We start from the raw sequence: 15,491 nt of genomic DNA on the forward strand, positions 1-15,491 counted from the left end.
ATACACTTGGACGCAATCCTAACGAAGAGAACATTGATATACAATATTCAAAATTTTGCGAAGCCTATAAGAAAGAAATATATAAATTTGTATCAAAATTCAAAACTAAAGAAATGGCCAATAATAGATATGTCATCGGCCAGAAGCAGTGACATTCTAATTAAGCTGTAATTAATGCATCAATTGGCAAAACATAACCCTTAGTTATGATGATAAGACATTCTAAAGGAATAAAACCACAAAATAGATTTTGTTAGTATTGAGGCTGTAGAGTTTGGTTTTATTCCCTTAGAATTTTTTTTATCATAACTAATTAATGGTTACTTCTACCAATTAATGCAGTAATCATAGCATAATTAGAGTGTCATTGCCTATGGCAGATGGCAGTGAGCAAACTCTTCGAATAGATGAAAGACAATCGAGAAAAGCACACGCACATACGGATTATATTTACCCCCCCCCCACACACACACACACATACAATATTACAGATTTGTTCGTGTGTGTATGTGTGTGTTCATGTACATACGGATATATCACATGCGAGTAACCGCTTTGAGAGAAGCTCTTTGTCAGACGAGTTCGGGGAACCACAAATGGCGGCGAATGAAGAAATTATCGAAGAAATTCTGACCTGCAGTAGTTCTGCGAATGAAGAGGAGATTGTGCACATAATCCAAAGTAGCGAAGATCAAGATGCACCTCAGGAAACAGGTCTTACACAGGAGGAAAGGGAGAGCCAAGAGCATAAGGGTATGGGAACCAGAATACTTGTTGAAAACAACCATAGGTACAGATGTGTAATGGATAGGAAATAGGTGTAAGACTATTTAGAGAGAAATCAAACGACTTCCTACACTTTGCAAGGAACACAGTTGCTGTAATTGGAACTCGGTAATGCACAGATATAAGATATTTCTTGAAATTACAACAGTGTAGTCTGTTGATTACCTTAATGATTTAAATTTTCATAGTTAATGTGTGAATAAATTGGGTAACAATTAGAACCTTGACCAAGACAGCGTCCACTGGGCCCTGGGATGGAAAGCCCCTCGATTACAGAAGCTCAGGTCTGTACAGAATTATCTCTTTATGGGCCGAGGATACGCATATGACAGTTTATTCAATTTCTTGTGGTTTGGTGTATGGTACACACATCCATATGAGCATATAGACGTCATTTCCGGGTAAAAAGTACAAACCAGACCTAACCATGCTAGACTAACTTCACCAACTAAATCAAACTTAACCTAACCAAAGTAAGGATAATTGTTACTGAGAACAACGCCAGAGACTAAGGCCTGTACTTTTAAAACCTTTCTCCAGTGCTGGCGTTCGATTTCGCTGGGCGATCGGGAATTTTGTATTATTAAAAACACGCTAGTAAAGTAGCGAGAGCCCTCCCTTTCCCGTGTTTGAATACCATTTTCTTGCTTTCATATTATAAATTAGTAACATATTTGTGTATGATATGATATAAGAATCACATGATTTTAAAATATCTGAAAATCACAATGTGTTATGAAATTACGTACATACATAGTTTTTTCAAGACCATCAATATTCCAGTTGAGAGCTCAAGACATCAGCTGTATTCCTTCCCTAGTACTCTACCGTCCTATAATGTGTGTCTAATGATACCTTTGTAGGCCTACAGTTCAATATCTTATATCAGTTAGGTTTAGTAAAATAGTACATTTTTAACTCCTTTGTTAAAGTATAAAGTCATTTTGGAAAATTTACAGTGTATAACAATTAGAAATTGAGTAAAAAAAAGATATGGAATGGTTACCTTGACATTAATTAAGACACTTTTTGTCTATGGCATAAGGTGTGCAAATTGAAAATAAAGGAGTTACATAATAGACAAGAGAGACGACCGACCCATCTTTTTGGAAGTCCCTCACCATGTTGACATCGTGAATGTAAACAAAATTATGACCAGTCAACTCATTCTTGCGCTCTGATAAGTAGTTCATGTATTGCTGTGCCGTCAAAACGATATTTGGCTAATTATCAGTGTCTACTGTTCCACATATATGTGGCCTTTGTTAACGTTATTACACCTCATTTCCATGTTTCAAGATTTATTAGAGAGTGATTTAAGGAAATCGGTCTGAAGAAACTTCTTCGCAAGTGCATTTTCGTGTTTCTGACACCAGGTTTGACAGGACGTTTTTGGTAGTCGGTGACAGGAGACCGATGAGAATGTTTCATTACATTGATTCGGAGGGTGTTGGGGGGCTTGCCCCCCAACAACCCTCTCCTCAGGCAATGTCCAAAGGGCACTTCTGCTCACGACACCGTAAATTGTTAGGTTAAGTTGGGTTATGGGTCAGGATGTTTTGGGGGGTTTGGAAAGTGTGAAATCCAGTAGATTTTGCCAAAAGTTTTTCAAACTCTAGCACGTCGGTAAGTTTATTTACCGCCCTAGTTAACGTGGTGCTCATGTTCGTAGAGTTTTTTGTGCTAGTTTTGCACATTTCTGTTTGCTATTCCTCCCTTGCTAACGGGACTTAACACATCAAGATCATTGGCTGTGATTACTACAGAAATGATCATCAGATTTGTTCTCGTCACACGAGAACAAATGATATAGATATTGTCTGGGAAGTTCCGATTGTCATAATCGAAAAATGAACCGTTATTTTTTGTATAAAAGTATAAAGTTGATATAGTATAGTATAAAGTACTTTTAAAACCTTTCGCCAGTGCTGGCATTCATCTGGCGAAGTTACGCCAGGCAATCATCTGAGTGAGGGAGAACCTAGTTTAAAACCCAAGGCGGGCGATCACCAGGCCTGGCGAATGAAAGGGATTGCTAGGCGCTAACATCTTGTATTTCTGCTAAATACAGCTGATGTCTTGAGCTCTCGACTGATCTTGAAAAAACTATGTATATATGTGATATCATAATAAATTGTGATTTTCAGATATTTTAAAATTACAATGGGATTCCTATATCATATACACAAATATGTTACTAATGGTATTCAATCACGGGAAAGGTAGGGCTCGCGTGACTTTGCTTCGCCAGGCTTTTCCAATACGATCTTATGCCAGCCCTGGCGAACACTTGCCATATTTTTAATAGTATGAAATTCCCGATTGCCTGGTAAAATCAAATGCCAGCACTGGTGAAAGGTTTTAAAAGTATGGGCTATAAAGTTAACTTTGTTATAGTATAAAGTATAGTGTTGCATAAAGTATAAAGTTAACTTTGTTACAGTATAAAGTTAATTTTTAACTCCTTTGTTAAAATATAAAGTGAGACTATTACAGAGATAACATTTTTGTCTTTTCCCGTGGTAGATAATTTCTTGGGTTCTATAAGATGGCGGTTTCAATTTCCCATTATCTCTGTGTTGCTCTCGGTAATGTATACCTAAGTAAGAGTGGTATCATCTCATATCAAGATGCCCCCATCTTGTTTGTTTCACCATACATGTACAATGGCTTTTCTGTGATACCAGTAGTCACTTCCGTTTTGATAAGCTATTTGGTACAGGTTTAGTATATCATAACCAGACTTTCCTGCTTGCCCGTGCATGGAATCGATATCCAGTTTGACATCATATCTCGAGATCACGATAGCAATGATAATTTCTGGGTGAAAACAAATCAGTTTTGCAAAGGAAAATACCTACAATTGAAATGATTACATATATTCTTTGAGTTTGTGTGGTTCTTAAATATTTTTTTGCAAAATGTCATACTTTCCTATGGACGGTGAACTTAACTGATCCAGGTGATGACCCTGAATTGGTCTATTATATGGACCATAATAATCAAACAAAGAGAACAAAAAAAAAAAAAAAGAAAAAAAAAGAAAGTGATCAGGAAGAAAATCCAATTCAAAACAACTAAAAAACAAAGAAGCTGGATGGTAAATGCTGGAAGAACCCCAACCAACAAGTAAAAATCTTACAATGAACAGAACTAAAAATTAAAAATACAGAAGAAATAAGAACAAAAGGAAATAAGCCAAATTAAATAATAGAGGAAATAAGATTTAAGGGGGTCATCGCGCTTGAGACTGAAGTGCGTCAGTTATGATCAGATTTTCGTAATTTTTTAATATGTTATACATACATATAAAGTTATAAATGCCACCAAGTTTCAGATCATTTGGATAATAAATAATAAAGTTATTCTTGAAAAACAATTTTTTAAACCATCACAAACTCTTTAAAATCGCACTTTTCCGTTGAACAAACTTGTTGAAAAAATTACCACCTATAGTCTATAGCAATATCTAAAACTTGCAAAGACCTGAGTTTTAAATTTTGTTTTAGTTTAGTGGGAATTTATTTTTTTATCTAAATGTTCAGTCTTATGAACATCACAATATAATATATGGGCTACTATTACCCAAAATGAAATTTTTTTCTAAGAAAACCATCGCAAATATATTCAGCTTTTAAATTTTTTATTTATCTATTTATTTATTTTTTATTATTATTATTATTTTTTTAGAATTCTAATCTCTGTGGCAATCTTGCTGCATTCTATGGCATTCACATGGTATTCTGAAGTGTAGCTGGTGCATTGTCCTTTTGCAAAGTACTAATTGTAAAAACTGCACATGATTGTGGAAGTATGCATGTCACCACAGGCTTTGCAGTGCCTAACCTGACCTTGTGAGGTATTTAAATGTTTAAACAACTGCTGCAGCTGTGATTAAGAAGTATTTCTGATCATATTACGTTTATTAAATACTAAAATAACATTACAATTAGTATTGTCCCCTTACTGTGTTATATTGGCCTATGTCTGCAATATGGTGTTGTGGAGGTACAAGCTGGCAACCTTTCTCTCTGATTTTCTAGTGGAGTTTTGTGTCCCAGAGCCCCAGTCTTGACGATCAGCTGATGGCAAAACAGAGTTGCCAGCTAGCTAACAGAGAATGCCAAAATAACCCCCCCCCCCAAAAAAAAAAAAAAAAAAAAAAAAATCAGAAAAAAAAAATTTGCTGAGTATATTTTCATGGACACGACAATGTAAACATCGGAGCGGGAGGCAGGGGGGTGGAGGGGGTCAGAGATTTAGTTATAACTCCTTTACTTTCACATATTTAACTAAAATATTACGTCTCAGGATTGCCAAACCCCACTAGATTCCAAGAGAATTTTTTCAAATGTTCGAGTATTTTTGAAAATTTTTGTCACGATGTCCCCCTTAAAAGACCAAACAAGACCATACAATTGAAGAAAAATCTATTCTAACAAAATTCCTAAGAATCACTTTTAGAGGAGCCTTACCCGAAAGTGTAGCAATTGACAATATACAATCCCCATCTTGAAATGTTTCACCTGTTTAAGGTATGATCAATGAAAGAGGCAACAAATTTAGCCAATATGGACATAGCTTTAATGATGAATGTACAGAGCACAAATTAGCACAGGAAATAGATAAAGAGAATGAAACACCCAATTCTTTAGAGATTAAAAAACAGTTACAACTTGAACCTGTAATAATGAAATAAAAGAAACAAGTGCACCACAAACTAACAAAACAAAACAAGCAACTTAGATACACAACAAACCCATGAAAACACAACAGTACAACCAGCAATGTAAAACAGAAAGCAAACATACACACTGAAACTAACTCAACTGTAAAGCAACACATTATGCTAAAGAACCTCTCTTACTAACCTATATTTATCAGTCCACTTCATGCAACTCCCCTCTAGAAACTCTTGACATCCAAAATTCCTAAAGATGACCCAAGGCAAACCCACCCCCCCACCCGCCCCCACCCGCCCCCACCCGTTTTGTTCCACTCTTTCTACATTTAAGGGGACTGTCCCAGGAGATGACCACCTTTCCCTACTCATTTCATCATAAAAAAAAATTGGTTGGAGATAACTCATTGATTCTTTTTGCATAACATAGAATATAAAATTGCATTTCGTTTCATATATAATTTTGACCTCGCATCCCCATGGGGGGGAGGGGGGGCAAAAAAAAGTCAACATTTTTTTTTCCCCCTCTTCTTCGGTACATAATGTGTCCCACAGTTTTTTCCTGAACAATCCACAAAGAAATCATGTGTTAGATCTTTTTTTTTTTTTTTTTTTTTTTTTTTTTTTTTTTTTTTTTTTTTTTTCAGGGGACTGGTTGACATAGAGAACTATTTTTTGTTTTTTTTGCATTTTGCCATAGAGACAAGTAATTTATACCAGATAAGAACCTTTTTTAATTTTTTAATTACTTACTTGTTTTAATTATTGATTTTTTTTTTACTTCGATTTTGAAAAAAATGAACTGTGGATGGCAATATCAGTACAAAACATCCAAGTTATTAAGTCCTAGCATGAATACAACATGGTGATTCAATTTTGAGAATTTTAGAAGCTTATGAATTTAGTACATGGAAATCGGGAACTTACTGACGTCGTCAAATTTTTCCCATGCTTCACACAGGGAGGGGGGGGGGGGTGATTACTTGGTGTTTCTAATTTTTGAGGGATGTCATATGTTTGGAAACACACACATCAAGCTAAAACAAAAATTAATCATCGTTATATAGTAGGCCTACATTCACTTGTATATCTAAAGGAATAAGATATATTAGTTACCCTACAAACCATTTTCTTCGATAATTGTCAATATTAGCAGATTGCAAAGGGAAACAAGTGTAGAGTTGTTGATTAGCCATTTGCACCCATTATCTTTAATAAGAAGTGCATAAAATCATGCAGACGCCTAGGTGTGGTGGGATATTTGCGAATTTATGGTACCTAAAACGTACACTAACGTCTAAATGTATTATTTTTTATCGGAAATGTACAAAACAGGTGCGATAGCTCTTTCAACTCTAGACGAAGACTGCGTACAAAATCAAGTTCAAAATCCCATATAGTTTTTATTTCAGAATGGGTATTACTGAGTACTATCACCTTCAATATGAAATAATCAGTATCTCGATTATACATCTGAAGTTCAAAAATCTGATTATTTGGTGACCTTCATAACAAAGTCCTCTTCACAGCAGGAATGACCAATTTCAAATCAAATCAAATTTACTGATGCCTTAATGTACCGACCGTTGAGCAAAATTTAATGGAAATATTTCAATCCCTACCTATAATGCTATTTTCAAACATTAGTGCTTCGTACGTTATATACCTACAGATTTCTTCGGAACTTACAACACTTTACCAGGGAGTCTTGATAGAAGGATATTTCCTGTATAAAAGGACACAAAACTTGCATTCATTTTTAGATTTATTTCACAAAATATTTCATCATAAATCACGGTGATATAATTTTTTTCTGATATTGGTATAAAAGTGTTCCTTGAACATTCAAGAACTCATATCTATGCACAATGGCATAATCAAATGGCGTATGCATGATTGCAGGAAGCAGTAGTCCACATAGGTGTACCTGAGCACTCATTAGGGATGTGTCTCCCCAGGTGTTCAGCGGGTCTCACGTCAGCTGGAAAACATCGAGCCATAATAGGCGTTTAATACTTGTTTGGTAGTTTCCTCATCCATGTACCTATACTATATGCTAGCTATCTCAATTTGACCCCATGTCCCCTCCTCATTAGGGACGGTCCTCTTAAAGTATTTGCAGATATCCATCCTCCTCTAGTTCCCTCCACCCGCCTTTCTTCTACACTCTCCTAACATACCCCACTCTCTCTACTGTTTCCACCTGAATACTCACACAAATCTCTTCTATCACAACAGTGTCCTCCAGACCCCCTCCCCTCCAGACATTCTTTATGATACTTCACCACCTTCCCCAGTCCCTGGATTCTTATCCTCCTATTCCTTCCCCAGTCACATATACAATTCAATTCACTTAATTGCTTTACCTTGTTAACCTTTTCCATTTTACTAATCCCTGCTCTACTTCATATACTCTCCTCTTTTCCCTTTTCACTACCATACTTTCCTCTAACACACAAATCTTTGACATCTAACACCCCTCCCCCTCTCCCTGGATTCTTCTACTTTCCAACATCCATCTCTGTTTTCCTTGAACATTGTTCCCATGCCTTCCTTAGTGACAGATACACTGTAATTCACTCAATCACCCTACCCTCCTAACTCTCACATTTCTACTAATCTCTGCTCTAGTTCACTTACTCCCCTCTTTCCCTTTTCACTACCATACCATCCTATAACACTCTCAAATCTTTGACATCTAACACATCTTATCCTAATCTTTAACTCCTTTATCCTTTCCGACATAATGCTATATGACCTTTGATGTCTAGCACATTTATTTGTTGCAAATATTAAACATTAGGCCAGAGAACCCCAAACAAACCAAAAGATCTCCAAACAAAAACAAGGCATGCACAATGAATAATACACAACAAATGACATCTCCAGAAGAAAATCAGTGGGTGAAAACAAACCAGTTTTTCAAAGGAAAATACCCACAATTGAAATTATTACATATGTTCTCCGATTCGTATTATTCATTTATTTTTTATTAATATTATTATTATTAATTTTTTGCAAAATGTCTGACAAAGATTTTGCGATGTCATTGGTGGAAAGGAAAAAGTAATATACAGATAAACTAGATGTAATAAAATTAAAAGACTGTCCATATCATTTGCTAAAAGGAGTGTGGTTAAGACAACTTTCAGGATGGCTTGATGTACAACAAATCAATATTTATGAATATCTAACCCTTCCAAAACCTAGATTGTCGTTGTGGGAGGGCTTAGGAGACAAGGACTGAGAGCCAATGTGGGGGATCACCCCTACCTTGGGCCTCAGCCGACTGACCCCTGCCCTTCCTTTGATCATGGCTCTGACCACTGATACTAATACCCTCTCTTCGATGCTTACAAACAACTTTAACCATTCCAAAACACCCACCCAGGTTATTACTCAACCTCTAGAAAGCACTCCTTTCTCTTCCCCAACATTCTCCTCTTCATCTCCTGCTGCAGAACTACTCCACTCCACACCACCCCATGTTCCTCTCACCCTCGTCCTTTGACTGTCCCTACTTCTGCAAACCTTCAAGTACTCTCTTTGGCCCAGGCGAGTGGGATCGATTCTTTGTAATTTCCCCCACAGCCCCCTGTTCGGAGAATACCCTTCTCTTTCAGCAGTGCCTCCAGAAAAAAGTAGGCAGGGTTACCTTTCGCAGTCGCTCTGATCGTTCACATCTTGTCACAGTTATATCCGAATCCCAAGCTCATGCACTTTCTACCCTAACTGACCTCACTGGCAAACCCATTCCTGCTGAACCTCACTCCTCTCTTAATACTTGTATTGGAACTGTTTCTATTCCCCCAAATGCTTGTCCCATGTCACAAGGTCACAAGGACTGGTCAGACTGCCTTGCTGAATATGATGCAGTGGCAGTACAGCATTACACTCTTCCTCCCAGAGGCCAGCGTAAATCCCACGTCAATATTGCCAAGATTAGCTTCCATAGACAAGACCTCCCCCATGAGGTTTACATTGGTAGATTGTCTTATCATGTTCGACAATATCGACTCCTTCCTGGTCAAGGCCAAACATTGTCGCTCCACAGGCTGCTGCCGTCTATGTTCCCAACCTGGTCATGACCGTTCAGATTGCCGTGATCAGTCATGTACTTGTGCCAATTGTGTAGACTCCCATAATTTATTTCATAGGAGTCTCCTGCCTGTAAGTTTGAGTGTGAGGTAGCAGTTCTTAGATTTAAACTATGCCTCACTCTACATGAGGCCAGACAGGAAGCATGACGGTGAGGTTTTTCTCTCTCAACTTATTCCAAAAATATCCTTCGCTCTGCTCCCCTACTATCCTCACAAGATGTTTCTGCATCTCCCCAGGTATCTCTCCCCTATACCCTAAACGTACATCCTATGTCTACTCACCCTACACCCTATGTTTCTGCATCTCCCCAGGTATCTCTCCCCTATACCCTAAACCTACATCCTATTCCTACTCACCCTACACCCTATCCACCAGCCAAATTCATTTTCCATTCTAAATCCAGATACTCCAATCTCTACCACTTCCCTGATACCTACCCCGCCTCCTCACTTTATTTGTCATACCAGGCAACCTAAACATTCCACTCTACACTTTCCTACTACATTTTCTCCTACACCTTCCTCTTCTTCTGTTCCTCAGATATCTATTTCCTCTTCTCCTTATAAGAGAACCTTTGCTTCTCAGTCCTCTTTACCCAACTCAGAAATCCTGGAAGACATGCAAAACTTACCCAAGAGAATACTCCGCTCCCTTACCCACCCCTCAATCCTTCTGTTCCTACTCCTTTTACATTTGAAATATTTGCAGATATCCATCCTCCTCAAGTTCCCTTCATCCCCCTTCCTCCTACACCCTCCCAACATACCCCACCCTCTCTACCGCTCCCTCGTGAATACTCACACAAGTCCCCTCTATCACAACAATTTCCTTCTTCAGACCCCTCCCCTCCATACATTCTTCTATTGATACTTCACCAACTTCCCCAGTCCCCCTTTCTCAACCCCTGGATTCTCTTCCTACTTCTCCAACAGCCACCTCTGTTTTCCTTGAACAATGTCCCTATTCCTTCCCCAGTCATAGATACACTACAATTCACTCAGTAACTCTACCTCCTTATAGTCCCCCTACCCCTTCCCAAAATACCTCATCCTCTCAACCACCCAAACCAAAGCCTCTCTCAAAACCCTATTCTTGTCCAAATATCTCATCCTCTCAACCACCCAAACCACCCAGACTAAGCATCTCCCAATACCCCATCCCTCCCCACTATCCCTCCCACTCCCTCCTGGATAAACACGTGAATCTTTTATCACAATACCCTTCCCCAGACCCCACCTTCCTTATCAAACCCGTAGACACTACTCCTGAATTTACTCCTGATCCTATTCCTGATCCTATTACTGATCCTACTACTGATCCTACTCCTGATCCTACACCTGATCCTACTCCTGATCCTACTCCTCAGATACCTAATCCCCTACTACTAAGACAACCATGTCTACCATTATCACCTATTATAACTATTCCTTCCACAGTCACAGATACAAGGCAGTTGATTTAATTGCTCTACCTCCTTAACCTTTCCCATTTATTAATCACTGCTCTACTTATTTTATTTTCCTCCTTTCCCTTTTCTTTACCATACTTTCCTATAACACCCTTCAATCTTTGTCATTTCTGCCCCTCTCTCCTACTTTTTCAACAGCTATCTTGAACAGTTTTCCTATACCTTCCCCATTTATACTAATTTCTGTTATAGTTCACTTGCTCCCCTTTTACCCTTTTCACAACCATACTATCCTATAACACTCAAACCTTTGACATCTAACACATTTTATCGTAATCATTAACTCTCCTTTGCCCTTTCTGATCCAATACTTTACTATAGTGCTATATGACCTTTGATGTCTAGCACATTTATGTTCAAACATTAAACAGTAAACATTATGAATATCTAACAAATATGCCAGGTAAATTTATAAAAATAATGATATTTAATCAAAATATTTTTAACTGGGATGTAATTGTTGCTCTTCTTCATCTAGTTTTAATTTTGTTCTTTTCTGTGCACACTAATACCTTGCTAACCTTTTCCCTTTTTTTATCATCTTCACTTTTAAACTTAAACATGGATGGTATGAAATCTGGGCAAGAAGGACCACTGGATGGACTACCTGTAGTAGAAAACAGTGCCTAAGCAGTCGCTGATTAATATATGAAAAAAAGAGCGAAATAAAATGAATAAAGTAAAGAATGATTTATTTTATTACTACAGTATTTACTTGATAGGAAGTGTTATGGACTCAAGAAATGTCTCCTTTTAGATACCATGGACATTCCCGTGGTCCATAGCTTGTACCCATTTTTCCCTCTTTCCTTTCTTTTTTTCATTGTTTGGAAAAATATGGAAGCTAAACCAGCCTTTCCCAATATATGAAAGTGCATCCAAAAGCAACACAACTTTTGGCATTTTTCTTTGAAAACTGCAGCAAATGTGAATTACAGACAACTTTCCTTAGCAAATGCTTTAAGAGATGGGTCTAACAACTAGGTTTGTTTTCCCCCAGTTGTTGTTACTATGCGTAGTTGTGAAGGCGAACCGAATCACCATATTATTATTCTTGTTTCAATTATCCATGGTGTTACATGTGTGAATGTCTAGTTTTCCCTTGTAAATGATGTAAGTGAAAGCATCGGTAAATGTTTATGAAGTGATTGCAGACCTCTGAGGTTTGATCCCTATTTCTTCAGCCACTCATGGGAATCAACAGATGTGTGAATCCAAATCCTTTTTAACCCAGGGACTTTGCCCCCAGACCCCCACGCTGTATTTCCCTTTTGGTGGCTCTGCCCTCAGACCCAATCTCTGTATTCCCTTTCGGTGGCTTGTACCCATTTTTCCATCTTTGCTTTCTTTTTTTCATTGTTTGGAAAAATATGGAAGTTAAGCTAGCCTTTCCCAATATATGAAAGTGCAACCAAAAGCAACACAACTTTGGGCATTTTTCTTAGAAAAATGCAGCAAATGTGAATTACAGACAACTTTCCTTAGCAAATGCTTTAAGAGATGGGTCTAACAATTAGGTTTGTTTTCACCCAGTTGTTACTATGCATAGTTGTGAAGGCAAACTGAATCACCATATTATTTTTCTTGTTTCAATTGTCCATGGTGTAATATGTGTGAATGTCTAGTTTTCCCTTGTAAATGATGTAAGTGAAAGCATTGGTAAAGGATTATAAAGTGTTTGCAGACCTCTGAGGTGTGATCCCTATTTCTTCAGTCACTCATGGGAATTAACAAATGTGTATTTCCCTTTTGGTGGCTCTGCCCCCAGACCCCCATCCAATTGCCATTGACAGTCTATGAGGCATATGTCATGGCCTATTTTCTTAATTTCTGATGTTATTCTTGGCCTACTTATATTATTTCATGTATGAGTGAGTGTATTTTTCCCTTTCTGTATGATAATTGTATCATTATGGGTGCGTGTAACTGAAACTATTGATAGTGGTATTGATTCTGTTGTATTTATCTTTCCAATAACAATAAAGATAAAATTAAATGGTAAGATAGGCATGTTAAAACAGATGGGCTCAGTAACTGTACACAGAGATGGATAAACTAAAGTTCCAGTTAACATGGCATGTACTACATATATATGAGAATGAAAGAAGCAAACTGTATTTAATAGTTTTCATTTTTTTATTTTTTATTTTATTTTTTTGTAAAATTAAATGTGATGTGCAAGGGCCTTGTCTTACCCTCCTGCAGCTTGGTGGGAAAATTTTCATTGCATGATAATCATGATTTCAAGTTAAACCATATCAGGAATGGATGCCTCAATGAAAAGTGACAGACTTTTCATCGCTGACATTTCCAGCGCAAAACAGAAATAAAGGAAATAAATGACAGAGAAAAGAGATGATTGATCCTTCTTCTTCTAAGTACTTCACCATGTTCACATTGTGATGATAAACACTACTATGACTGCATAAACTTGTTACTGCAATCTGCCAAGTAATTCATGTAGAACTACATGTTTGTGAAGATTATTTTGTTATCAATGCCTGCTTTTCCTGATTCATGTATTTAATGTATTCTTTTGATTTTATTATACTTCTTTAATGTGTTTTAACAATTGTTTACCCTATACTTTACAATAAATCTCTGTGCATTAGTGATTATACCACAGGGATATTTGACAGTGCTGGGAGACTATTCCTTGACAAATTGACATTGTTGTGTCGATTATGGGTCATTTATAAAACAGTTTAGTGGGATTCCAGGTCATGTATAAATATAGTGGTTATGCAGATAAAGCCCATCCTGTGCCCCAAAGTCTGAAAAAAAGTATAACCCATCATTTTGGGTAGCTAACCCTGTGGGTCCAGGGGATGGAGCTCCCTTGTAGGGACTATGTAAAGCGTATTGCATAAGTCCCACAGGGTCCTAGGGGTTGTATATTGAGACTCATTTATTGGTCATATATGAGTCTCACCCCATGCCATGGACTATATATAGAACATGTATAAAAAGGTTAGGTAAGGTTGCTTTATTGGTTATAAAAGCCTTGGGGGCTTTAGATGTGAACTCATGGAGATTTTATGGAAGGATGGGTTAAATTCCTGGAGAGTTTTATATAAGTTGGTATGTTGGTCTGTAGACTTTCAAAGATGGTTGGCACATCGATAGTTTTATTAGTCAATTTTAAGCCTTTTTTCTGGTTTTACTAATTTTTTGCTCTCTATTCTTCCTTCAGCCTGTTTTACCATCTAATTTCTTCAATATATTTCATGCCCTTCCTTGCTATCAGGAATATCACATCAAGATTATCAGCTGTGTTTAAGACTAACATGATCATTAGATTCCTTCTCTTCACACGAGAATAGATTTGATGATATAAATATTGTTAACATGCTTTACATGTTATAAACTTGAATATATTTTAACAGAACTAATTCATACACTTTATACCATCATTATTACTATTTGTGTTTGGCCTCGACCTTGAAATCTTATTGAATATGTGATCAGACGGGAAATCTACCATATCTAAAGACCATTCATGTAGTGATAGGAAATGTAATTATCCACATTGAAAAGAGAATTTCTCCGCAGAACTTGTGTTTTGGGTACCAGCCTTGTTGATGGTAGGGAGGGAACAACAAAGGATAACAGTAACACAGGAAGAGTTAAAGAGGAGAGTTGCTCCACCTGAATGCTTAAGGTAAGGAGTATGTAGTATGTACTTGTCTTTTTAATACTGACTTTACTACATATAATGAAATAAGTGAGTTGAAGAATGGTATTTTCTTGCTGTGTATGGGAATTAATCCAAAGCATTTTTTATTTCATAATTCTGAAGGGATTTACCAATTTGACTATTGGTATTACCACAAGAAATTATTAGAAAGCCATGTTAAAGGTAAACATTCCCTTTGTTAGTGATATATGTTTGTATAATCGAAGTGGTTGTAGAAATGAAAAAAATCCATGCTGCTTAGCGTGAAAATCATCTTGTGGAAACAGATCTGTTTCTCTCTGTGTGCAGAAAATCTTTCTGCAGACACGGGAATCACTCATGTCACAACAATGCCCTTCCCCAGATTCCCTACCTCTTAATACCCCTCCTTTACACCCCCTAGCTCCTTCCCCTTCAAATTCCCCAACACATACTGCATGCATTATCACTCGTAAATCAACTAAGAAATAGCTCTCCTACATTGGAATATTCGCGGTGTCTGCTCTCATAGACCAGACCTATGTCATATCCTTGCTTCTTATAATCCATCTAATATCTGCCTCCAAGAGATTTTACTCACACATTCTCCTATTCCAATTCCCAATTGCCATTTTATCTCTTCCCCATACTCCCTTTATATCTTGTCTATAATTATCCATCATAAAACACCTTATGTCATACCTCCCATACAAATTACTGTCCTGTGCACAGTTATTCGCATCTTTCTTTGCCGCTGGATCACAGTGATTTCAGTTTACTTCTTTGACTTTTTTGCCTTT

General features: G+C 37.2%; 1 protein-coding gene across 1 annotated transcript; it reads left to right on the forward strand.

The window, feature by feature from the left end:
- Positions 1–459: 459 nt before the first annotated feature.
- On the forward strand, positions 460–14,884 carry LOC113805940 (uncharacterized). The gene is made up of 3 exons (XM_070113675.1): positions 460–753; positions 14,589–14,697; positions 14,836–14,884. Exons 1-3 carry the CDS (start codon positions 597–599, stop codon positions 14,849–14,851), a joined length of 282 nt encoding a protein of 93 aa, XP_069969776.1. The 5' UTR covers positions 460–596; the 3' UTR covers positions 14,852–14,884.
- Positions 14,885–15,491: the final 607 nt, after the last annotated feature.

The sequence above is a fragment of the Penaeus vannamei genome, chromosome 34, assembly GCF_042767895.1.
Source record: "Penaeus vannamei isolate JL-2024 chromosome 34, ASM4276789v1, whole genome shotgun sequence".
Taxonomy (NCBI): domain Eukaryota; kingdom Metazoa; phylum Arthropoda; class Malacostraca; order Decapoda; family Penaeidae; genus Penaeus; species Penaeus vannamei.